General features: G+C 50.4%; 1 protein-coding gene across 2 annotated transcripts in view; it reads left to right on the top strand.

Moving 5' to 3' along the window:
- The window catches only part of MYO1D (myosin ID), a 147,411-nt gene that overhangs the window by 88,298 nt on the left and 35,421 nt on the right, over window positions 1-23,692 (top strand). Inside the window, exons 20-22 of one of the 2 annotated variants that reach the window (XM_064636902.1) lie at window positions 1,395-1,508; window positions 6,618-6,772; window positions 9,880-11,054. In XM_064636902.1, coding sequence (XP_064492972.1) covers window positions 1,395-1,508; window positions 6,618-6,772; window positions 9,880-9,922 — 312 coding nt within the window. In that variant the 3' untranslated portion in view covers window positions 9,923-11,054. Of the gene's footprint in view, window positions 1-1,394; window positions 1,509-6,617; window positions 6,773-9,879; window positions 11,055-23,692 lie in introns of those variants that run through there. The other variant, XM_064636901.1, reaches the window with a different exon arrangement.

Consider the following 23,692-nt stretch of genomic DNA (forward strand, 5'->3'; position numbering starts at 1 on the left):
CTAACCTACTTTCTCTGGGCCATTCAGTGTTTCAGAGCCTTTAGGTTTTATCCCTCCCATTCATCTGCTTCCTAAAATAATCCCAGTTACTCAGCATCTCTTGCTGTGAGACTTCCCAGGCCCTCAGTCATGTTCTTCACCTTCTCTGAACTCTCCGAGTCTCCCTCACACTCCCCATCCCGGTGCTTTCCCAGCTATTCCAGGTGAGCCCTTGGCACCCAGGATATTATTCCTGTATTAATCCTTATCCCTGCCAACACTCTGCTTATTTTGAGTTGCCAGGCGTGTTTGTGCCAAGATCTCTCCAGAGCTGTCTGAAATCATCCTCACTTACTTTTCCTGGCTCGGTGCTGTTGATGTAAAGCTGTCACAGAGCTCCCCAATTTGCATTTTTTTGCCTTTATCTGCTCTGAACTTTGTCACTCTGCTGACTGTTGACTGAGAATATTTAAGTTCTCCCGTTGTCTCCTGACTCCACCCTGGAAGATCCTGTTTATCACATCTCACCCTTGTCTCCCCTTGCCAGCTGATTAATAAATACCTCGGTGACTGTGATGCACCGATGGCTCTGCTTTTGCCTCGCTCAGAAACAGTTTCTACTTTGTGTCCTACTTTCTGACGCACTTCTGACAAAACTTTACCTCCTGCCTTGTGGTTGTTTAGTGCTGAGGGGCATCTGAGAGCCTGGGGGATGTGGGAGCTGCTGGAGAGAGTCCAGAGGAGGCCCCGGAGCTGCTCCAAGGGCTGGATCCCTCTGCTCTGGAGCCAGGCTGGGAGAGCTGGGGGAGTTCACCTGGAGCAGAGAAGACTCCAGGGAGACCTGAGAGCCCCTTGCAGGGCCTAAAGGGGCTCCAGGAGAGCTGGAGAGGGACTTGGGACAAGGGGTGGAGGGACAGAGCCCAGGACAAGGATGGGCCTCAGGTCTGGGCTGTCCCAGCCCCTGGTGCCCCCTGAGCTCTGCAGGGCAGGGATTCCTTGGGGAGTTTTTGGGGTGCCAAAGGTGTCATGAAGGAATAGGGCTAAGGGTTCAGTGTTGCTGGGGGAAGCACCTGTCCTTGTCTGAGTGAAGCCCTGGACTTCCCCAGGGTGCCACAGCTCCGCTGGATAACTGGGAATGTTGCTGCTCTGAGGCTCCACGTTCCTCTGTAAAATGGGATTGCAGGGCCCATCTTCCCACTGCACTGTTCCAAGAGCTGTGGAGAAAACCTGTCTGGGAGCTGTGTGAGTTCTGGGTGTTCATTGTGTGAGTTCTGGGTGTTCACTGTGTGAGTTCTGGGTGTTTTCTGCCCGAGTTTGGTGTACCCGTGTGTGAGTTTGGGACATTTATTACTGCAGAGTTTCATTCTGGATGTTCTTGCAGTGATTAGTGGGGCTGAAAATGGTTTTCCCCCCAGGTGAATCGCTTTAACAAGGTGGAGGACAGAGCCATCTTCATCACTGACAGACACCTCTATAAGATGGACCCCATGAGGCAGTACAAGGTGATGAAGACCATCCCCCTCTACAACGTAAGTACAAGGGCCAGGGAACCTCCTCTGAGTCTCTCTCAGGGCAGTGCAGCTACTCTTTAGCTCCACTTTCATCCCCATAAAATGGAAAAAGACAATTTTTAATATATTTAATGCCTTTATAACAGTTACAGTGCAGTTATTACAGCACCAAAGCATCATGGTGGGATCCTTGGGGTTGTCCTGTGCAGAACCAGGATCCTTGTGGGTCCCTTCCAACTCACCATATCCTGTGATTCTGTGGTTTTATATCATATTAGCTTTTAATTTCAATGCATAAAATAAAAGCTAAACCCCAAACTGCCTCTTACACGTTTCTACTCCTTCCCTAATTCAGTGTTACTTGCTGTGTGCAGGATCCTGGCCCCATAAGGGGGTTGGCATTTCACAGCAGCTCCTGGCACTATTTCAGTGTCTCTGAGGGTTTGTTTGATCCTTCCTGTCATGCTGCAATTTATTTATTTATTTGTATTTGTTCATGTTTAATGCAAATCTCACCAGAGCTAAATCTGGCACTGGGGTGAGGTCTGGCCTCGGGGGTGGAGCTGCAGGGGCCGAGGCAGCAGATTAGCAGGGCTGGGAGGGGGTGGGAGCACCTCCTCTCTGCTCCTCAGCACCCTGGAGGGGGGGATTCAGCTGCTCTGCATCTCCCCCAGCCCGAGGTGGCTCTGCTGTGGTTTATCTCCCCCTGCAGAGCCTGGCTGCTGCTCAGGCACACGCTTTTGGGATGGTTGCCCTCGGAGGAGCAACAGAGCTGGCACCTCTGTGTGGCTGAGAGGGCAGAGCTGGGATTAGGGTGAGGGTGAAATCTCCTCTGCAGGCTGTGGAGGGAGTGACTGGCTCAGGCTGCATCCCCTGGGGTTGGTTTACTGCCCTCCCCAGCCCCAGCTGGGCACCCCCTGCTAATTCCTGCATGCTCACCTTACCCAGAGTGACCAGGCCACTGCAGCTCACTTGCTGTGTCAACAGTTGTAGGTAAACCTGTATTTATCACAGGTTTAGGACAATGTCTGCTTTACCTGCCTGCCTGATGGGTTTAAAGGTGCAGCTTGGAGATTTCCAACAGCAGGAGCCCAGCTCACTGTTGGCAGCCTGAACATTTCCCTCTGAAATCCTTAATGCCTGAAAAATTACAGGAGGGGGCGAGTCAGACACAGCTTGGGGTCACATGGAGAGTATCTGTTACTCTGAAATGGCAGTAATTATTGCTTTTTCACCAAAAAAAGGTGTATCTGAAGTAGAATTTCCTTTCCTGCAGAGCTGGAGCACAGGCTGGGTGCTGCCTGTGTGTTGGTTCTCTGGGTGCTCTGCAGCTCCTCAGGCACCAAAGCAGTTGATGGGCTCTGCAGATGAACCTCTTGCTCTTAGAATTCTTGCCTGTAGATATAAATCAGCTTTATTTGGAGATCTGCAGTTGTTCCCTTTACCAACCTACCTCAGGAATTCTTGGCTGGTTTCCTTGACCTGAGCAGGGGTCCCTGGCACTGAGGGCTCCTGGAGTGCTGGGCACAGGGGAAAGGAGACCAGAGACCCTCTGATGACTCCCACGGTGTCAGAATAATATTTCAGAGTGGAAATTGGATCAAAACAAGCTTTGGTGAATTCAGGGGTGTTAAATTTCTGCTCTGCTGGCCACAGCCTCTCCTTTTACCTGCTCCTGCACTGTGGTCCTGGGGAACATTCCCAACCCTGCCCATGCACAGCAGGATTGGGCTGTGGGGCTGATGGACTGAGCCCTCTGTGAACTGCAGGAAGGGGGGAGGAGGAGTTCGGGGAAGTATTTGGTTCACACACAGCACATGAAATGTTTCACAGAAGCCCAGAATGGTTTGGGTGGGAAGGACCTTAAAGCCCATCCAGTTCCACCCCCTGCCATGGGCAGGGACACCTTCCACTAGCCCAGGTTGCTCCAAGCCCCGTCCAACCTGGCCTTGGACACTTCCAGGGGCAGCCACAGCTTCTCTGGGAATTCCATCCCAGCCCCTCACCACCCTCACAGGGAAGAATTTCTCCCCCTGTATCACATCCAAACCTGCTCCCTTTCCATTTGAAGCCATTCCATTTGTATTTCTTCTGCCAGGATTTCCTAAATTGAACTCTGGCAATCAATGCTGTAGTGCAGTTGTTTGTTCCTTTCTGTAGTTATATTTTGTCACAGATGCTTTGTGTATGCATTGCCTTTCACCTCCAGCCTGCCTTGCACACTCTGCCCTGTTTTTCCCTGTGCCTGATCCCCTCTGTCCTGGCAGCCCTTCAGTGGAAGGGAGGTGGAGTGAGTGGCTGATTAGTGACACAGAGATTCCTTCCCTTTTGGGGCAAGAACAGCTGTTAGAAATGCTGTGAAGGGTTTTGGTGGGTGATAATCCCACAGTGGGGATGTGTCGGGGTGCAGCAGCCCTGTCCCACAGGGGGTGTGTTCTCTGGGAGGACGGATCACCCTCCCCACAGGCAGAGGTGAAGATCCTCTCCCTGCTCCCTGTCAGCACAGCAGACCCTTAGGAGGGGTGTTTCCATGGAAATCTCACTGGAGACAGTCAGCTGGTGGCTGGTGAACCACAACCTTGGGTTTGGCTGCAGAAATCCCTCCCCATCTCCCTCAGCTGGGGTTGCCTGGATGTGGTTTAGCACAGCCCTGCTCAGGGCTCTGCCCTGGCACGAGGGGGAAGGGCTGGAAACTAAACCAGCTTTGATTTGGCTTAGATGGCAGGAAGGAATCCTCCCCTGGGAGGGTGGGGAGGCCCTGGCACAGGTTGCCCAGAGAAGCTGTGGCTGCCCCATCCCTGGAAGAGTCCAAGGCCAGGTTGGAGCAATTTGGGACATTGGGAGGTGTCCCTGGCCATGGAACTGGATGATCTTTAAGGTCCCTCCAAGCCAAACCAGGCCATGACTCTGTTATTTGTGTCATTCTGTGCACATGACCAGCAGGACCTTCCCTTTCGACCCCAGTGGATGAAGATGCTGCTTTGGGGGGATTTTCCCTGTGGATTTTCCACGTGTGGTTCCCTCAGAAGTACCAATATACAATTACCTTTTTTGTTCTTACCTGAATTAAAACCCAACAGATAATGGCAGAGAGGAATTAAGAGGCACCCAGGCAGCAGAAAGGCTCTTGCAGGCACTGTGCAGTGGGAGCACAATGAAGGATGTTCTGTGCAAGCTGAGGGGTTTTTTTCCTGCTCTTCAAGCGCAGCCAATATTAGTGTTGGTAAATACTGAGATAAGCACCTTCTCTGAAATGATTTCTTTTGTGTTGCATTGATTTGTTCAGAGAGTCTTATGGGGAGGGGTGAAATGGGAGGAATTTTGAAGGGCTCTTGGACTCCTAACAGGGTTCTGTTGAATAATTAATGTTTAAATTGCCTTTTCAAATCCGACACTGCGACTTGTTCATCTTTCACACTCGCTGCACATTTAAAACCCCGATGGCAGCAGTCCCCGTGGAGCTATTGTGCTCACAGGAGGGTATTTAAGCATGCAAATTAATTTTAAGGGACACTATAAAGCCAGGCAGCTGTTAATGCCTGTGCATGAAGTGGAGCTTGTTTTGAAAGCGTTTCAGGGCCCCAGAAGAGCCTGGGCAGAGAATGAACCCCCCTGTGCCGGGGGATCGTGGTCACAGCAGCTCCCTCCCAGGGCTCCAGGGGCAGCACTTGCTGCCCTTCAGTTCCTGGGGAGCAAACCAACAAAACCCCCGGGATTCGGACCTTGGGCAGTGTCTCATCCCAAAACCAGGGCAGGGGCTGTTGGCTGAGCTGGGCTTTTCTGGGCTGTGTGAGACAGGCAGAGCTGGAACAAATAATCTGTTGTGAGTGTTAAACCAAACTCAGGGGCCAGCCTGGGCTGGGTGGGATCCGTGTTCCAAAGGAGTCAGGAATGTCCAGCTGGAATTGGTGCTCACCCCTCTCCAGGTCTGGGGCTCCACAGGAGCCTTTTTCCTTGAGGAAGGGAATAATGAGACTTTGATTTTCAAAATAATGGTGCATGGGTGCCTCTCACTTGTAGGAGGATGTGGCTTCTCTCTGCAGATCTCTGGGTGACCCAAAGGAGTCATGTGGCCCTTTATTGGAAAAGGAAGCTCTGCTATGTTCTCTCTGTACTCATCATCCTTTTGCCTATTTTATTTATTTTATTTTAATTTATTTTTTTATTTTTTTAATTCTATTTTATTTTATTTATTTTATTCTATTCTATTTTTCTTTTTAAATTTTATTTATTCTTTTTATTTTATTTTAATTCAACTTTTTACTTCCTTTTTTAATTCTATTTCTTTTATTCTATTCTATTTCTTTTTTTCTATTCTATCTGTTTTATTGTATTCTATTTATCTTATTCTATTTATTTTATTCTATTCTGTTTGATTTTATTTTATTGTATTCTGTTTTATTCTATTTATCTTATTCTATTTATTTATTTTATTCTATTCTACATTATTCTATTTATTTTATTTTCCTTGCTCTTTTCTCTGGTTTGATGTCCTTGCCTTTTGATGCTTTCTTTTTCTCCTCCTCACCCTTTGTTTCCTCAGCTCAGATTCATTTTCTCTTTCTCTGATATTCATCTGAATAACCTGTGCCCCCACATTGCCCCCCCGAGAACTCCCTGCCTTTCCTTTGTGAGATGATGCCAAAGCTTTTGGTGAGCCGGGTGCAGCCACTTCCCAGACAAATAAGAACAGCAGAAAATAAAAAACCCAAACCAGACCCCCACACCTTTTTATTTTATCAGAACAGCCAGACCTTAATCCAGGCCTAAACACAGGAATCCTCAGGGCTTTGGGGGGTTCATGGTTTATATTCCTGTTATATCCTTGTTTTACCTGTCCCAGGGTCACAGAGTCATTCTGGCTGGAAAAGCCCTTTAGTTCCTCGAGTGCAGCTGCCAACACCATGGTCACCATCAAACCAGGGCCACATGCACATGTCCTTTGAGTGTCAGGGTCACAGAATCCGGGATGGTTTGGGTGGGAAGGACCTCAGAGCCCCTCCAGTGCCACCCCTGCCCTGGGCAGGGACACCTCCCACTGTCCCAGGGTGCTCCAAGACCATCCAGCCTGGCCTTGGACATTGCAGGGATGGGGCATAAGGTTGTTCTTGCTTTCTCTCTCCCCAGCTGGTGGGGCTGAGCGTGTCCAACGGGAAGGACCAGCTGGTGGTGTTCCACACCAAGGACAGCAGGGATCTCATCGTGTGCCTCTTCAGCCCCGAGCCCTCCAGCGACAGCAGGATCGGGGAGCTGGTGGGAGTCCTGGCCAGCCACTTCAAGAGGTCAGTGCTGGGGGGGTTGTTGGACACTCAGGTCACCTCCTGCAGTCACTGTGGTGCCAAATTCACTGCCTTGTTGGGAGACCAGAGCTTCTCCTGCGTTTTTGGGACTCACCTTTTGGCTGCAACACTTCATTGCCTCTTCCCCTGCCCTGCCTGTCAGAGCTTGGGGTTTGGGGAGAAATAGCACTGAGGCTGCCATCACAAACTGGTCTTGATTTTTGTGGGTTTGAGTGTAAAATAACCCACAGGGAAGGGTTTTAATGCCTCAAAGGTGATGGGGGGGGGGGGGCTTTTCAGATTTAAACGTTTTAAATTTTCTCCGGGGAACAACACTGCAGAAACCAGAGGTGGGTTGAGCACTTTGAAAGCATTAGGACACCAAACCAAGGCTTGGTTTTCATGATATGTATTTTAAATGTTACATTTAGATGTTATTCAGAAGAACACTGTAAATAAAGTCACAAAATATAGTAATCCCAGGGTCTGATATAGCAAAAATAGGGAGCCCATGTCTTCGTTAACAATTTAACATTTAAATAGCTGAGACATACCAAGTACTTATCTCATGCCTTAAATAAAAGAACCAGATGTTTATATATCTCTCTCAATATTTTAGAGAGATACACAATGGCTCTTAGAGATTCACAATGGCTCCTGAAGGCTCCTTTCAGCCAAACTCTTAATCTATAAAACCGAGACAGAGCTTTGTGTTTCTCCAGTTGCTCCCAGTTGTGTCAGCAGGTGATTTATTGCTGAGCTGTAAAATGTCATCTGTGTTTCCTGAAATCTGTTTGCCTGGTAAATCCCTGTGCCAGGGCTGTTTGTTGGGGATCAGTTGGTTACCTGGTTAGCCAGGATTGAGCTGCTGGAGCTCCAGCTGGAGCAGAACAATCCCCTGGATTCCAGGAGCGAGTTCTGGGCAGTCCAGAGCAGCCCCAAGAGTCACAGGAAGGACTCTGTGGAGAAATGGGGTGTGGAATGAGCACTTGGGAGGGTTCCCTGGCTCCTCCAGAGCAGATTCCCAGGAGGAATGTTGCTGATCAGCACGTGCAGCCTTGGCCATTCCCAGTGTCAGTGCTCCATTTGTGACTGATAGTGCTGAGCCTTTGTAAGTAAATCTTCACACAGAGCTGTGAGTGGCAGGAAAATGAGAGGGAATTTAGGTCACTTGAGGTCCCTGGGTATTTTTTCTGTGAATTCAAGAAGGATGTGCTGGTCCAGCCCCTTCTCCCCGTGGTGCTGTGGAGCTCAGGGCTGTGTGTGCTGCTGGAGCAGGGGCTGAGTCCACTGGAAATGAATCCTCAGCACTGGCATCACTTGGTTGGGGAAATTCGGGCCTGAAAGGCGACAGAAAACATTCTCTGGTTTTGCTTTTACCTAAATATCATTTAATCTCAAACTCTTGAAGGTTCAGGAGGGGGTGTAAAGCAACACACTTTCTTTGGGAATCCTGGGGAGTTGCTGGAGCTCTGTCATGTCTGGGATCACCTTCGGGTGGCTGGTGCTGCTCAGGGCCTTGCCAGGTCTCCAGAGTGCTGTGAAACTCTTGGTTACACTCCAGAGCTTTTGTTCAGTGGCCAAACTGCCCAGGAATCCTGTTCCTTTTCCTTGGATGAGTCCCCAGATCTCCAGCCTTTGTCACCTGTGCCACCCTCCACCCCAGCCACTTGTGCTTCATTTTAACCAAGGGTGGTGTGTGACCATCAGCCTGAAATATTGACCTTCATCTAAAGGTGTAAACCACTGATTTTCAGGATTTTTTACTGATTTTACCACTGATGTTTCTATCTTTAAAAAGAATTAGGTTTAATCTAATCACTGTCTGGAGGAGAATGGCAGTTAAATACACTCACATGCTGAGAAGCTCCACTTAAATTAGCATTATTTTACTGCTTCAAATGACAAATCTCAGCACAGCTGGTTAAAGGGGAGAGCTGGTCTAAAAGCCCATTTTTCCCAACATCCAGGAAAGGTTCCTGGATTAAGGGTAATGCACAGGACAACTTGCATTTAACTTTCCTAATATCCCAATACCACGGTTTCCCTCTTTAAAGCAATATCTGTAAATCAAAATGGAAGGAAATATTCGTGGGTTCAGTCACTCTCAATTTTCCAAGTCAGAAAATGCTGTCAGTGATGGGATTAGCTGACCCCTGGCTGGAGAGGGGCTTTGGGAATTCCTCATTAACCAGGATTAGCTGGATGTCGTGTGCCCGTGGCAGGGGTTGGGTTTCCCTGTCCTGCCTGGGAGGAGGTGTTTGCTGAGAGCAAAGCCTGGGTCCAGCAGGAAAGCCTTGAGCCTGAAGGTTCAATTTGTGACCCACAGTGGGATTTCAGAGCTCTGCTCCACGTGGGAGCAGCTCCCATGGGTGCCAGGGCTCCCACTGGGGTCCTCTCTGAACACACAGAGCTGTTTCCAGCCATCCCAACATCCCTCCTGGAGCCCTGCTGGGAGGTTCCAGCAGGGCTGGGGTGTCACAGCCACCTGTGGTTATGTGGGGGGCAGAAGGCAATGATATTTTAGCTATTTGTGTAATACAATCATGTCAGTTCAGTGCCACTCTGTGTGTAGGGAAGGGGAGGGGGAGCCTGGTGGGGGAGCCTGTGCTGAGGATGCTCAAACCTTCTCATTCAGCTGTTTGTATCAGATTTTATTATTTTTTCCAAACTCTTTGAGCTGGAAACTTCATTGCTGAGACATCTGTTTGGGAATTTTGGAGGTTTTCAGCAATACATAGATTGGACACTTCAGAACAGGCCTAGAGGTGACATGTTTAGGTTCTGAATTCTGGCAGCTGCTTTTGGAGACGTGACCCTGTTCCTGTTCTTGGGCATAAAAGCTTCACATTTGGGAATGTTTTGCCTGAGTTCACATCTTTTCACCTACCTGAAGCTGCATCTTTTAAAATTATTCCTGGTAGGAATGGCCTTACCTGGAGGTTGTGCTCCCAAGTGAGTGTTCATGGAGTGTAAAACCAACACGATGCTTCTGTGAGCTGCAAAATGTTCAGTGGAGTTACCAGGAGTTTGAGTCATCCTTCTAATAGAGGAGCTAGGTTCATTTTTTTTTAACAATGCACTTACTTAGGCAGCTGAATTCCCAACAGAACTTATGGGAATCCAGCTGAGATGCTGATGTGGCCACAGTGAGTTGATGTCTGCCTGCAAAACATGTCCATGAGCTGAGCTCCCCTGGTGTTTGCTGCTGTTCTCTGGCTGTCTCAGCCCCAGGGATGGGCATCTCCTGCCAGAGCCCTTGTCCCTGCCAGGTGAGAGGAGCTGGGATTGAGTGAGGGCATGGAATAACTGGGAAAATCCTCTGGCAGCAGAGAGTGGTGGGTGGTCCCTCGTGTGAAATGGGATCCTGGGACACTTGTTGCTGCTCAGCAGGAAGCAGAGATGCTCTGACATGACTTGGGCAGCACAGAGCCCTCATCTTGGTTTCCCAAGGCAGGGAAGCAGCTTTTGGGAGCTGTGGATGTGGCCACAGTGTCCCTGTGAGTGCCAGAGCCTGGGCTGGGAGAGAGGGACCTGAGGAGCTCTTGGAGGGGAGAGGGTGGCTGTAAAGGGGGAGGATTATCAGCCAGGAATGACTTGTCCTGTCCATCTTTTACACCTTCGTGGCCCTGCAGGCTCTAGAAGATGTTGCAGCTGCTCAGTCCAGCAGACTGAGGACTCTCTGGCTGCACCTTCCCTGGGAAGGCCCTGTGGGAGCCACATTCCTTTGGCTCTCCCCATCCTTGGTCACACTGTGACCCTGTGTGGGTGCTGTCACCTGCCCCCTGCAGTGTTCAGGCAGCTCAGGTGTCCTCACAGAAGGTTCCCAAGGCCCATCCTGTTCCCATTTATTCCTTTGTTGCTGTGTTGGAGCTGGCAGGGTTTGTTCTGTCTCGCTGCCCACGCGTTGGGATCACTGTGTCACTGCTCTCCCGTGCTTTCTGTTCCCTAATCCCCACATTGTCTGCAGCCACAGCCCTTGGTTTCCTTCCAGGATTCCTGAAGGGCAGGGGGAGTTACCAGTACACAGCAATCCCTGCAGAAGCCCAGCAGAAGATCACTTGCCTGAGGATAACTCGGTGTTTTCCAGCACACTCGGAGACCCGTCGCCAGTTTGGGTCCTCAGTGCCCTGGATTTGTTTCCCTCAGTTCTGGGGCCTCCCCCTGGTGTGCCTGGAGCAGGAATTCACACCCATGGATCTCACCCCATCCCAGGGTGTATATGCACATATTACAGAATCATGGAGTGGGTTGAGTTGGGAGGGATCTTAAAGCCCATCCAGTGCCCCCCCCTGCCCTGGGCAGGGACACCTTCCACCAGCCCAGATTGCTCCAACCTGGCCTGGGACACTTCCAGGGCTGGGGCAGCCACAGCTTCTCTGGGCAACCTGTGCCAGGGCCCAGAATATGTGGGGAAAACAGATGTATATATTCTTAGGTATGTGTAAAATGTGGCAATTCTGTGTATAAATATGTGTACATAGATTTAAAAAACCTGGGGAGGGGGAGTCTGTGCCAGCAGAGAACAGAACCCCGGAACCATCAGGGCAGGAAGAGACCTTCAAGATCATCCAGTCCACTGTCCACTGTAATCCTTCAACAGCTAAACCAGCCTTTCAGAATAAAGTGAAATATTACCAGGTTTGGTGGAAGATGCCCAGCTTTCCCAGACTTCCATATCAAGCAAGGCTGGCCTGGGGAAGGGCATCCTTCCAAAACATCCTTCCAAAACATCCTTCCAAAACATCCTTCCAAAACATCCTCCCAAACCTCTGTGCCTGACAGGGACAGATCTGGGATCAAAGCTTTTATCTGCTGAGTAACAGAGAGATCCTGCTGCAGACAGAGATCCTGGGCCAGAGTTTATGGGCTGAGCAGAGCAGGAGCCTGAAGGGGAGCAGTGGGATCACAGCTCGGGGGTGCAGAGGCTGCTCCTCCTCGGGGGGTGCAGGGAAGCCCAAAGCTGAGCTGGGGCTCAGCCTGGAGGAGACGCCTCAGGACACTCACAAAAGCCATTTTTGGGGGAAAAAAGAGCACTTTGACCACTTCCCTGCTATTCAAAGCTTCTGCCTGAGGACTGGAGCTGTTCAAGGCTGAGGACGAGGGGTTCAGCCCTCACCCCCTGCCCTGCATAAATCAGTGTTTGCTAAACCCCCACCGGGGCTGCAGCGATCTGGGGGGGTTGAATCTGTTTGGTACAAAGAGAAGAACTCAGAAATGGGTTTTTTTTTCTGGTGTTCTGCTCTTTGCACCAGCTCCCAGTGTGGCAAACAAAGCCTCCTTTTTGTGAAAGGTGTTAATTTTTGCCCTCGTCTAAGTGGTGCAGTTTGAGGTGATTTTGTCATTAGTCTGAATGTGGAGGGTTTGTCACAGAGATGGAGAGAAACACCCTGTAAATACCCATTTTCAGCCCATTGTGCAGGAGAATTTCGTGTGTTTTTGATGCTGTCTGTAAACAAAGCCAGAGGAGATTCGACATGATGTGAATTTGCTTGTTTAGGGAAAAATGCTCAGCTCAGTGATGAGCCCGGTCTGGAACACAAATCATTTGATTAAAATGGATTCAAGCTTTTTTTTTATTTGATTTTTTTTTCCACTGATAAGGAGAAACAAACCTTCCAACTCAGGCCCAGGAATCAGACAAGAGGTTAAACCTTCAAATTGTCATAAAGGTGGTTTTTTTCATATCAAAACTCAGCTGATTTTCATCAGTTTGAGATTGTTCCTTTCTTTTAAAGCTGTTTGCCTTCCTGTGGTAGAAAACCTTGATTAACTGCTGAGATTTATAGATAAGGGAGCTAAAACAGCACCTTCTGTGGAGCCAGTGCCAGTCTGGAGGGGATGATGAGGATGTTAACCTTGGGTTTCTGGGACAAAGCAAGAAAGAGGAGCCCAAACTGGGATTTGAGCTGGTGATGTGTCTTCCCAAAGCCTCATTTCAAGGAAATAACCATCTCCCAGGGCAGAGCCTGCACACAAAGGAGGGCTGAACCCCTGCTATCAAATTATCCTGTCACTGAAGCTTTGAGGAGGATCCCTGAGCTGACAGTGGGTGTGTCCAGGGCTCATTCCCAGGCAGCTTCCAGAGGTGCTGCTGAGATCCAAAGGAGCCCAGACCACTCAGCTGCTCCCAAACTGCTGTTTCCTGTGCTCTGTCCTTTGTCCCCACTGCCAGCTCTGCTCAGCTGTGCCAGGCTGGCACCACTGTCAGCAGGGCTGGGGCTGACAAAGGCCCAGATTTGAACCATGTCACAGTTCCCTGGCATTCCTTTCAGGGCTTGAGCTTTGTTTTTTGTGCAGGATTTCCAGTCATAATCCATTTTTGGGAAAGTTCTGCTGGGTTCTGACCCACAGCTTTGAATCACCAGGCGCTCGACCCCGGGCAAGGGGGGTGGCAAAGTGGTTTCCTTATACAAAATAAATGTGAAAAAAGACAGTATAAACTAGAAAAATTGGCTTAATTCTCTTGGCTTGTCTTAAGGACTTAAAAAAACTCTTCTAGGATTTAGCTAAAATTTACTTTTGGCTGATTTATGGTATTTATAAGGTTGGAGGGGGTTTGGAGCAACCTGGGCTGGTGGAAGGTGTCCCTGCCCATGGCAGGGGGTGGCACTAGGTGGGCTTTAGGGTCCCTCCAACCCAAACCATTCCATGATTCCATGATAATCATCTCTGGTAATTCCTCAGTTGTAATTTAGGTTGAGAAATGACAGTTTTCCTTCAGAAAATGCATTGCATGGATGGAAGGTTTGCTGTCCTGAGCAACTCCAGGACATGGGGAGGTGGAATTGCAGCACCTGATGAGACTCAGTGTCTGTTGGAATTATTTTATAGTTTGGAAAACTGTTGTTGCAACTGAGTTTTTGCAAACCCTTGTCCTGTGAGAGGGGAGCTCATGAAGGAACTGAGGAGAGGATCATTCCCTGTCTTAAAACTCATCTCCCCTCTGCTGCTGCTGTTCATTCTCTGATGGGTCCCTGGCCAGGGAAGCCTCCCCAGCTCACATTCCCATGGAAAAACAGCTTTTTGTTACACTTCTCAGTGTGTTCCTGGCATGGGAAAAAATCCTTATCTCCCTCAGCCCTGGATTTGTAATGTTGGGAACACAGTGAGCTCAGGAGAGGGGTTTGGGCTCTCCACAGGCTCCTTAGTTTTTGCAGCAGAACTGGGAATCCTTTATTTGAGTCTTGGGCTCTACATCTAAAGTCAGTTCTCTGCCCAATACTGTGAATAGCAGCAATTTATTGGATTTATGGCCTTTGTTTTTTGAGTCTGAAGTGGTTTATTGGTTTTTCCTTCCCTAACCTGTGTCCTGCTGCTGTTGTATCATCAGCACCAGTTCTGTCCCAAACCCTCTGGAGAGAGGACTCTGCTGTGGCTGAAACACATTCCAGTTCCTTTATTCCAGCATTTTTGTGTAACTGTGGTGCTTTCCCTTCCACAAGCAGCACCTGGATGCTGCAGCTCCATCCAGTGTCCTCCTGGGATGGAAATCTTGGTGGGAATGAAGTCACTGGAGCTCGATGTGCTTTGAAGGAGATTTAACAATTCCCATGGTTTGGTCCCTTGGTGTTTCCTGGAATTGTTTTGTGTTCAGGGCACTTCAAAACCAGTGATTGCTTTGGGAATTTGGACCCAGGTTTCCTCAGGAACTGTAATTCCTGTGGAAATGGCTCTGCAGTGACCCAGAGGAGCTCTCAGTGACCAAGGGGGCTCTCCAATGACCAGAGGAGCTCTCAGTGCCCCAAAACTGCTCTGCAGTGACCCAGAGGAGCTCTCAGTGACCAGAGGTGCTCTCCAGCCCCACCACCCCATTGTATTGGATTCCCTCCTGAAGCTTTTGCAGAGTGTCCTTGGAGCTGCCCAGTTCATTCCCTCTCTGCAGGTCCTGGATGTGCTGGATGGAACAGGTGAATCCTTTCCATTCTTGGCCAAGCTGTAGCAGCAGGGGGAGACTGGAAGGATTATTTTTGTGCTGTGGGGGGAAAAACCCAGCACTGAAATGTCAGAAATGGTGATAAAACGTCCTGGAATAGAAAATCCAAAGCCATCCTCCTCCTCCCCCTCCTCCCTTGGGGTTGCAGAAGCCATCAGACCCCTAAATATGAGCATTACAATATTTTAGAGCACTTAACATTTTCTGTGCCCTTTTATGAGTCTCTGTCCAGCTCCCTCCTGTCCTTGAGACATTTATGATCAGAATATAATACCAGTTAAGGCAGTCCCACCCCAGGAGCTGCTGTGGGGCAGTGATACAGCTCCAATCCAGCTCCCCTTTGGTGCTGGGAGCTGGGGATTTCCTCCAGAACAACTGTTAATGTGGGAATAGGAAAATGAAAATGTTTCATCTTAACAAACCTCTTTCAGTGTGTTCATTATCACACCTTTTAACCTATTATTATTTTCAGTCCTGACCCACAGCTCTGGGCATTCATTCAAACTGTGACACGAATTCACACTTTTTTCCCCCTGGAAGTGTTCCAGAGGCACGTGGATGTGGCACTTGGGTGGTGAACACAGAGGTACTGCTGGGTTGAGGGTTGGACTCGATGATCTTTAAGGTCTTTTTCAGCTTTAATGATTCTGTGATTCCATGAACCATCACCTTACCCACTGTTAAACAACCTGAGAGCAGCACCAAGTGTCTCTTGAAGAGCCCTGGGTGGTACAAACACAGCCCCAAATCACAGAATCACAGTCATGGAATGGTTTGGGTGGGAAGGGACCTTAAAGCCCATCCAGTGCCACCCCCTGCCATGGGCAGGGACACCTTCCACCAGCCCAGGTTGCTCCAAGCCCTGTCCAACCTGGCCTTGGACACTCCCAGGGATCCAGGGGCAGCCACAGCTTCTCTGGGCAACCTGTGCCAGGGCCTGCCCACCCTCCCAGGGCAGGATTCCTTCCCAATATCCCACCTAACCCTGCCCTCTGGCAGTGGGAAGCCATTCCCCCTTGTCCTGTCACTCTATCCCTTGGAAACAGTCTCTCTCCATGTTTCTTGTAGCCCCTTCAGGTCCTGGAAGGCCACAGTCAGGTCACCCCAAAACTTCTCTTCTCCAGGCTGAACAATCCCAACTCTCCCAGCCTTTCCTCCCAGCAGAGCTGCTCCAGCCCTCTGACCATCCTGATGCCTCCTCTGGACTGGCTCCGGCAGCTCCATGTCCTTGCTGTGCTGGGCACTGGGAGCCTCCTGCTTCCCAAATCTCAGCCACAACCAACTTCTACATTTTGGCTTTATCTGGGGGGATGTAACTCCTGCCATCTGCCTGGCAGCTCGTGTGTGCTGGAGCACAGGGATGTGGGGCTGGCAAACAGCTCCTGGAGAGGAGGAATCCTCCCCCTGCCTGCAGTCCCTGTGCTCCTGAGCTGCTGGAAAAGCTGCAGGGTTGGACTCAGAACAGCTGCAGATGTATTTGGGTGTGAACACACAGCTCCCAACTCGTGCAGCTCCTGGGGAGTTGGGTGTGTTCAGCACCTGCTGTGAGATCCCAGCCCAGCCCTGGCCCCTGTGTCCTCCCTGGGCTGTGGGAAGGGGCTGATCCAGGCTGGCAGCACTGGCAGCTGCTGCTCCCAAACCTTTGGGGTGTTAAAAGCAGCTCGTGGTGATGCTCAAATGTCCCCCTGAGCTGTGCAGCCCCTCTGTGCCCAGGGAGTCGCTCCCAGGGTGGGTTTCCCACCCTGATTCCCCCCCCGGGGGCTCGTTATTCCCATCTAAAGGTGCTTGGTGGGTTCCTGGTCAGCAGCTCTGGGCCAGGCCCAGAGTCAGGCTTGGGAGCAGCTCTGCCTTTGAACTGCACCCCTTCAGTTTGGAGAGGGCTGAATGGCAACCAAAAGGTGTTTCTGTAAAGGTGAGGGTTGCAAGGCTGTAACATTTTTGGAGAGATGGAAATTTAATAAAATGGAGAGTCACTGGGTTGGTCACACTTGAAACAATGGGGGGAAAAGATGCACTTTTCTCTTGAGTATTAAATAATCAAGGGAATATCAAATGTTGATATATTGGATATTTGATAAATATTTCTGCCACTTTTTACATTCTTACATGAAGTATCATGAAAATAGACATTAATAAAACTTTCCCTCTGCTTTTCTGCTCTGTGGCACCTTCAGCAGAGCCAAAATTGCTCTTTTAGGCTTCCCCTCCTCCACCTCTGGCCCTGCTCATTCCATCTCCTGAGCTCAGGGTTTGAGTTGTTCTCTAAGAGAACATTTTTGGGGATGTCTAAGGAACTTTTTAAATGGACATTAAAGACTTGGCAAAAACACTGGCTCCCAACAATTCCTTCTGAGGCTGAAGCCAAATAAATTCCTATTTAAACGTGACTCCGTGAACCTGATTTTGGAAAAACAAACCCAAGCCACTTATTTCTTGGCAGGCTTTATAGCTTTTATTTTGTCTTTTTGCAACAGATACAGAACTTAATGTGTGAGCTGAAGGTTTAAAGCTCATGATATAAAGCAAAGCAGGCTGGAAAAAAAAGAATCATGTTCCTGGTGGAAAACTGAAGTAGAACAACTTCATCTGCTGAATCTGGTGTTTTGCTCTCCTTAAAAACCCTCCTTGTCATGTCTTACCCAAATATCTGAGTGTGTTTGGTCCATGGCTCTCCTTTCCCCCCCTTATTCCACCAAATTCCTAAATAAACTGTGGGGTTTTATGCAATATAAGACAGGTTTGCAGAAGTGCAGTTATGGCAGTTTTTGTGGTTAGTTTTAATGTGTTGGCTTGGTTTCAGCCCCTCAGAGCCTTAAATCACTTTTGATTTGCTGTCCCTTAAACATTGCTTTTTCCTCCCCCCTTGTCAAAACAGACTCATTGAGGATGATCCAAGGCAAATTTCCCTGGAAATCCTCTTTGTTCACAGAGTCAGGCTGAAAGCCTTTGCTCCTGCCTGCAGCTGGGGAGTTGGGTGTGATAATTTATTGTCCAAATAGGATGTTTTATGGGATGTTCTAATGCTAAATTGAGGGGAAAAGAACAGAAATTGCTGGTGTGGATTCCCCAGATCTGTTTTTCCAAATTTTTTCCCCAAGTAAGGAAGGTTTTTACAGTGAGGAGTGGGCAGGCCCTGGCACAGGTTGCCCAGAGAAGCTGTGGCTGCCCCAGCCCTGGAAGTGTCCAAGGCCAGGTTGGAGCAACTTGGGCTAGTGGGAGGTGTCCCTGCCCATGGCAGGGGTTGGAATGGGATGAGCTTTAAGGTCCCTGCCATCCTGGGATTCTGGGATAACTCTGTTCAGAGGAGCCAGCTGGAGTTCAGGCTCCCTCCCCACCCGCCGTGGTGGATCAGGGTTGTGCCTTGGCCTGTCCCAGCTCCCAGGACAGCCCTGGAGCTGTGCTGTTCCCAGCCCTGAGCTCTGGGATCCCTTGGGGATGCTTTAAACAGTTAAAAATCCCACGGTGGAAAATGTCACCTTAAAGGATCTGACCTCAGAAAAGAGCTGCTGGTGCCAGGCTGATGGGGATGTCTGGAGCTGCACAGCCTGGGAGTGATCAGTGACAGCCTGGATTGCCTGGAAACCTGGGATTTGGAGGCAGAACATGGGGTACTCAGGGCTGGGGGGGGGGAGATTTGCAGCACAGTGGCTGTGTTTGTGTGTGGGATGGAACAGGCTCAGAGCTGAGCAGGGTCTGCAGGACCTGCCGTGTCCATCCCGGGATTTGTGCTCCAGGCAGTGACTCCAGTGCTCATCTCACCCCCAGCTCCAGCCTCATCCCTCTGCAGCCTCTCCAGGGCAGCTCCACAGGGTCCTTCTGGCACTCCAGAGCCTTTTCCTGGGAGTTCAGTGGGAATTGCAGCAGCTGGAGATGCCTCCAGCGTCTCCACCGCGCTGCTCTTCCCGAGGGCAAACAATGAGCCCTTTTCCTGCTGCGACGCTCCCTGGTTCCATAAGCAGTTGGCAAAAGGAGCTTCATGTGATCCTGGAATCACAGAATATCCTGAGCTGGGAGGGACCCTCGAGTCCAGCTCCTTGGAGGGAGTTTGGGGTTGGAGTGGCTGGAATGGCTGGGGAGGGGGCAGCTCTCAGGACTGATTTCACTGTTTCATCCCATCCTTTCCTTCAAGGATTTCATTTGGGAGCTGCAGCACTGGGGGTGGGTGTGTGTGTAAATGCAATTCAGGTGATACAAAGCAACTCAGGGAAAGCCCAAAAAGCACCTGCTGCTTCCACCTTTGGATCCTATCCAGCCTTGGAGGTGGAGGAGCTGGTTTGTTGTCATTCCCAGTAGTGGGAATGTTGGGGTAGGAGGAGCTCTGGGCACGCACCAGGTGTGGAGAACAGCGAGAGACTCCTCCAGCAGCAGAGAACTCAGACTTCCTAGCAGCATCATTTTCAAGATGTCCCTCTCTCCTGGTGTCCCAAGGACCTCGAGGAGCAGCACTGGGCCTGTTCCCAGGCTCCTCAGCAGCCAAGGCTTGGGAACAACCTGCTGGATTAATTCTTAGAGGCAGAACTGAATAGGGTTTAAACTTGGGTGTCAAGCAGCATTTCCACAGCTTTACCCAGCCTGTCTGACACTGCACTGGGAATGCTGCCCTTGGCTTGGTGTGAGCACTCCAGGGAGCTCTGTGGGGAAGGGGCAGGGAAAGGGCTTTGTCCCTTGGGTCCATGTCCCTCTGGGCTCTCAGTGGCTCAGTTTGGGGCTCTGTCCACTGGTGACACCCTCCTGGTCTGGGACAACCCTCCCTTTGCCCAGCTGGCCTTGGCCTTGGCCTCCCAAGGGCCTCTCCTCCACAGCCATCCTCCCTCTCACTTCCCATCTCTCCTCTGTCCCATCCCTAAAAAGCACAAGGTGCTCCCCAGGCTCCTGGCACAAAGGACAGTTTGGTTCTCTTCCCAGTTCTCTCTTTCTTTTTTTCTCTCTTTCCCCCCCAAATCCCTCTGTAGAACAGGGGCAGGGAGGAGTGCTTGGAGGTTCATTTCCTCAGCACAAAAACCCTGAGAGGTGGGAAAAGCCCTCAGAAAGGAAAGGGGATAATGCTCTGAATCCATGAAATCCCTGTGGCCTAAAATCCCCACCTGCCTTTCCCCACATTCCTTGTCAGCAGCTTCCTCCACACCCCCAGTTCCACACTGGGGCCTGGGCACAGCTCTGTGTGCTGCTGATCCCTGAGGGAGGAGATGCCCATCCCAGGAGGACACAGCTGCTCCCAGGAAGGCACCACAACGTTCCATCCATTCTCTCCTTCTCCACCATTTCCCTCAGCTGAGGACCCCAGTGACCACAGCAAACAAGAACAACAACACAAAAAAGCTCCACCACGGTCATATTTACTGGTGACCTACTTAAAACCCCGTCTCCTGTGCCCTGTTGGGGTGTGCTGCAGTGCTGCCTGGCTCCAGTCTCCCGGGGCTTGCTGGTGGAATGATAATGAATTCAAAACGTGGCTCCTCTCCTGTTCCACTGCGCTTTCTCAAAGACATGGTTTATTTTTTATTGCATCATTTAGGCTTCTCTTTTTCTCTCCTCCCTCACTTGTGATGTATTATTCCCATTTGTGGTCTCCCTGCTCTGTGCTCGGGCTGCAGGCAGAGCTGCTGTTTGAAGTGATGGTGTTAAATCACAGGATGCCTCAATCTTCTGATAATTTCTCTGTTTTTGAGGAAAATGAGGCTCTTAGCTCTATCCTGGAGAGTCTGAGCTGTGCTGTCAAAGGCTTGTGTTTGTTGAGCATCATTTTTTCTTGCTGGTGAAAATAATCCATCAGGGGTGATTATTTATTTAACAAATGCTTTACACCTACTCCAGTGTATTTTTGTAGGGTTGCTGTAAATGGGTTTGCAGTGCAGGAGGGGAAGTCATCAGCATTTTGCATATTCAGGGAATCATGGAATGATTTGGGTTGGAAGTTGCCCAGAGAAGCTGTGGCTGCCCCTGGATCCCTGGAAGTGTCCAAGGCCAGGTTGGATGGGGCTTGGAGCAACCTGGGCTGGTGGAAGGTGTCCCTGCCCATGGCAGGGGGTGGCAATGGCTGGGCTTTGAGGTCCCTTCCAACCCAAACCATTCCATGATTCTGTGATTCCATAATCACACCTGAAATGCTCGTTTCTGGTGACTCCAGAACCTTCTGGGTTTCCACCTTCAGGAGCACAAAGCAGCCCATGTTTTCACTGCAGCCTGAATTCCCTGATCTCCAATCCAAATGGTTTTTCTGAGCACATATATAGAAACACATGAAATAAATACTGTGGGGTGGCTTCTGCATTTCTCAGCCCCCCATAACTGTGCTGCTGGAGCTAAGCCCTTTTGTTTTTAGGTGTATATAACAAATTCAGCTTCTTGCAGTCTCTAGGACCATGGAATTGTTCAGGTTGGAAAAGCCCTCCAAGACCAGAGTGCAGCCAAGCCCCAGCACTGCCAGGGCCACCACTAACCCATGTCCCCCAGTGCCACATCTGCATTTAACCCCCTCCAGGGATGGGACTCCCCCACTGCCCTGGGCAGCCTGTTCAGATGATTGTGCAGCTAATTCTTGTTTTCTCACCAAACACTGTTGCAGTTGGGGTTATTGTCATTATTAGAGGTGCAGAGGGAGCATTTCCCACCCTGTCCCTGCCACCTCTGGGTTGTTGCCCCTGGAGGACAGGCCACTGCCCTGTGCTGTCCCCACGGGAGGTGACAGCAATCGTGGAGGTGAGGGGAGAAGAGCTAATTAGCTCCTCTATACTGGTAAAACCACTCAGGATCTATGGAAATTAATTCAGTTTCTGGCTCCAGGGCACTGGCTTCAAATTAGAGTGTAAGTAATGGTTTGTTCTGCTCTAAGTAGTGAGGAGGAGCTGGTCAGGGCAGAGCATAAACATGGGAACAGCTTGGTGCTGTTGGAGCTCCAGACTGCTGATTCAGGAGGAGGAACCTCAGCCCTGGTGTCTCCTGAGTCAGACTCTGCCCTTTCCTCCAGCTGGGAGAACTCACAGGTGATGACTGAGCTTTATAAAGTGAGTTTTGGGAGCCTTGGGAGTGGGTGTCACTGCCTCATTAGGGAAATTGGGATGTGTGTGCCTGTTCTCAGGCACGACAGTCCTCACCCCTCCTCCCTCCCAAACCACCAGGAGTTAAACTGGGACTGACTGGAGGAGCTGCCAGAGCAGTTCTTGCCACCAAATGTGGCTCTGGGAGGAAGAAGGTCGAGGTTACAGTGAGGGGTATTGTCTGTCCAGGTCTGTGTCCACGGGGGCTGATGGGGGCAGGTTAAATGGAGGATTTAAAACCACACAGAGCAAACAGGAGAAAGGAACAGCTCTGCTTTTGTTGACCAGAGAGTCTTTGTCACAGCCAGGGGGATTTTAATGCCACCCCATGTCCACGTGTGCCAGCTGCCCTCGTGGCTGTGTGGGCTCTGGTGGCTGCTGTCCCCTCCCAGAGCCTGGCACTGATCAGGAGAAGTGTCTTATCTCCTCATCTGCTTTCATTTCAATTAATCTTCCAGAGCCCGTGGTATAAATTAATATTCCCAGTCCACAGGGTGCCTTGCATAAAGCCTTTTTACATATAAATGGCCCCATATATCGTGTAAGAGAGCTGTGATTCACGGGCTGATACGTGTTAAAGCTGAGGTGGGAGCCAGCTGACTAATTTATACCAAGTAATTAGATCCTGAATTAAATGCACAAAAAAAGATTGTTGTTTTTTTTATCCCTCCTTGTTTTTCCTTGTGTGAACTCAGATGAGCTGATCCTGGAGAAGGGGAGGTGTTCCTCCTTCTCCATCACCCCCTCCTGGTATCTGCTGGGAGCCTCGAGGGGCAGCTACAGGAAGATTTACAGGGATGGCTCCTTCTCACAGCAGTGTGTTTGTGTTTGCCTGGATAGATCACTTTGACAGGGATGTTTTGTTGATGTACAGGTGGAGGACAACCAAAAGCAATAAAATAAACATGTCTTTTTATAGATCCTGGGATGGTTTGGGTTGGAGGGGACGTTAAAGCTCATCCCGTTCCACCCCCTGCCATGGGCAGGGACACCTTCCACTAGCCCAGGTTGCTCCAAGCCCCATCCAACCTGGCCTTGGACACTTCCAGGGCTGGGGCAGCCACAGCTTCTCTGGGAGATGCCCCCTCACACCCCTCAGCCCACCCCTGGCACGGGAGGTCATTCCTTTGCTCATCTCATGGAGATGCTGATGGGAGCAGAGTTCCAGCAGCTGAGCTGGGCTCTCACCTCCTGCCCACCACGGGGACACCCCTCCTGAGCTCCCAGTGGCCACATCCCCTCATTCTGAGCCCCCCAGCTCCTGCCAGGTGGGTGCCACCATCCCCCCATCCCACGGACCCGCTGGAATCTGCGCCCGGGCTGAGGGTGGATCCAAACCCTGCTGCATTCCCAGCTGGGATTCCAGCAGAGAGGCTGGAAGGGCTGAGCTCTGCCCGTGCTGGGAAGGACAGTGAACCCTCCCCAAGTGTCAGACAGGGCCAGCAGTGACTCCCAGGGGGTCCTTGGCAGGGGGGGTTTGACCCCCGGTGTCATCTCGTCCTGCTGCAATCCCAAACCCCAGCCCAGTCTCCCCAGCCAGCCCAGCTATTTTTAGCTTGGTTTCCCAGGGAAACGGGGTTTTATGTGGCTGCTGCATCCTCAGATTGACAGTGAGGGAGAGAGGTAGCAAAGATCATTCTCTGGGAGATTTTTTTTGGTGAAAATGGCTCGTTTTGATTAAAGAGACAAGCCCTGAAATGTCGGTGCAGCCAACACGGGGGGGTTCAGCATCCCCAGCCCACCAAGTGTCCCAGCATGGAAATGCCAGGCTGGGAGTGAGGGAAGGGTGTTGAGGGACAGGGAAGGGGTTTGTTGGGGGTTATTGATTTTTTAGGAAAGCAGACTGCAGTTGTTTCTCCACTCTCAGCACATCTTCTTGACAGTCTTCATGGAAGCAGAAAAGGTGCTTTTGTGGTGCCTCCAGCCACAAGCAGCAGCATCTGCTAAATG

The sequence above is a fragment of the Pseudopipra pipra genome, chromosome 26, assembly GCF_036250125.1.
Source record: "Pseudopipra pipra isolate bDixPip1 chromosome 26, bDixPip1.hap1, whole genome shotgun sequence".
NCBI lineage: Eukaryota > Metazoa > Chordata > Aves > Passeriformes > Pipridae > Pseudopipra > Pseudopipra pipra.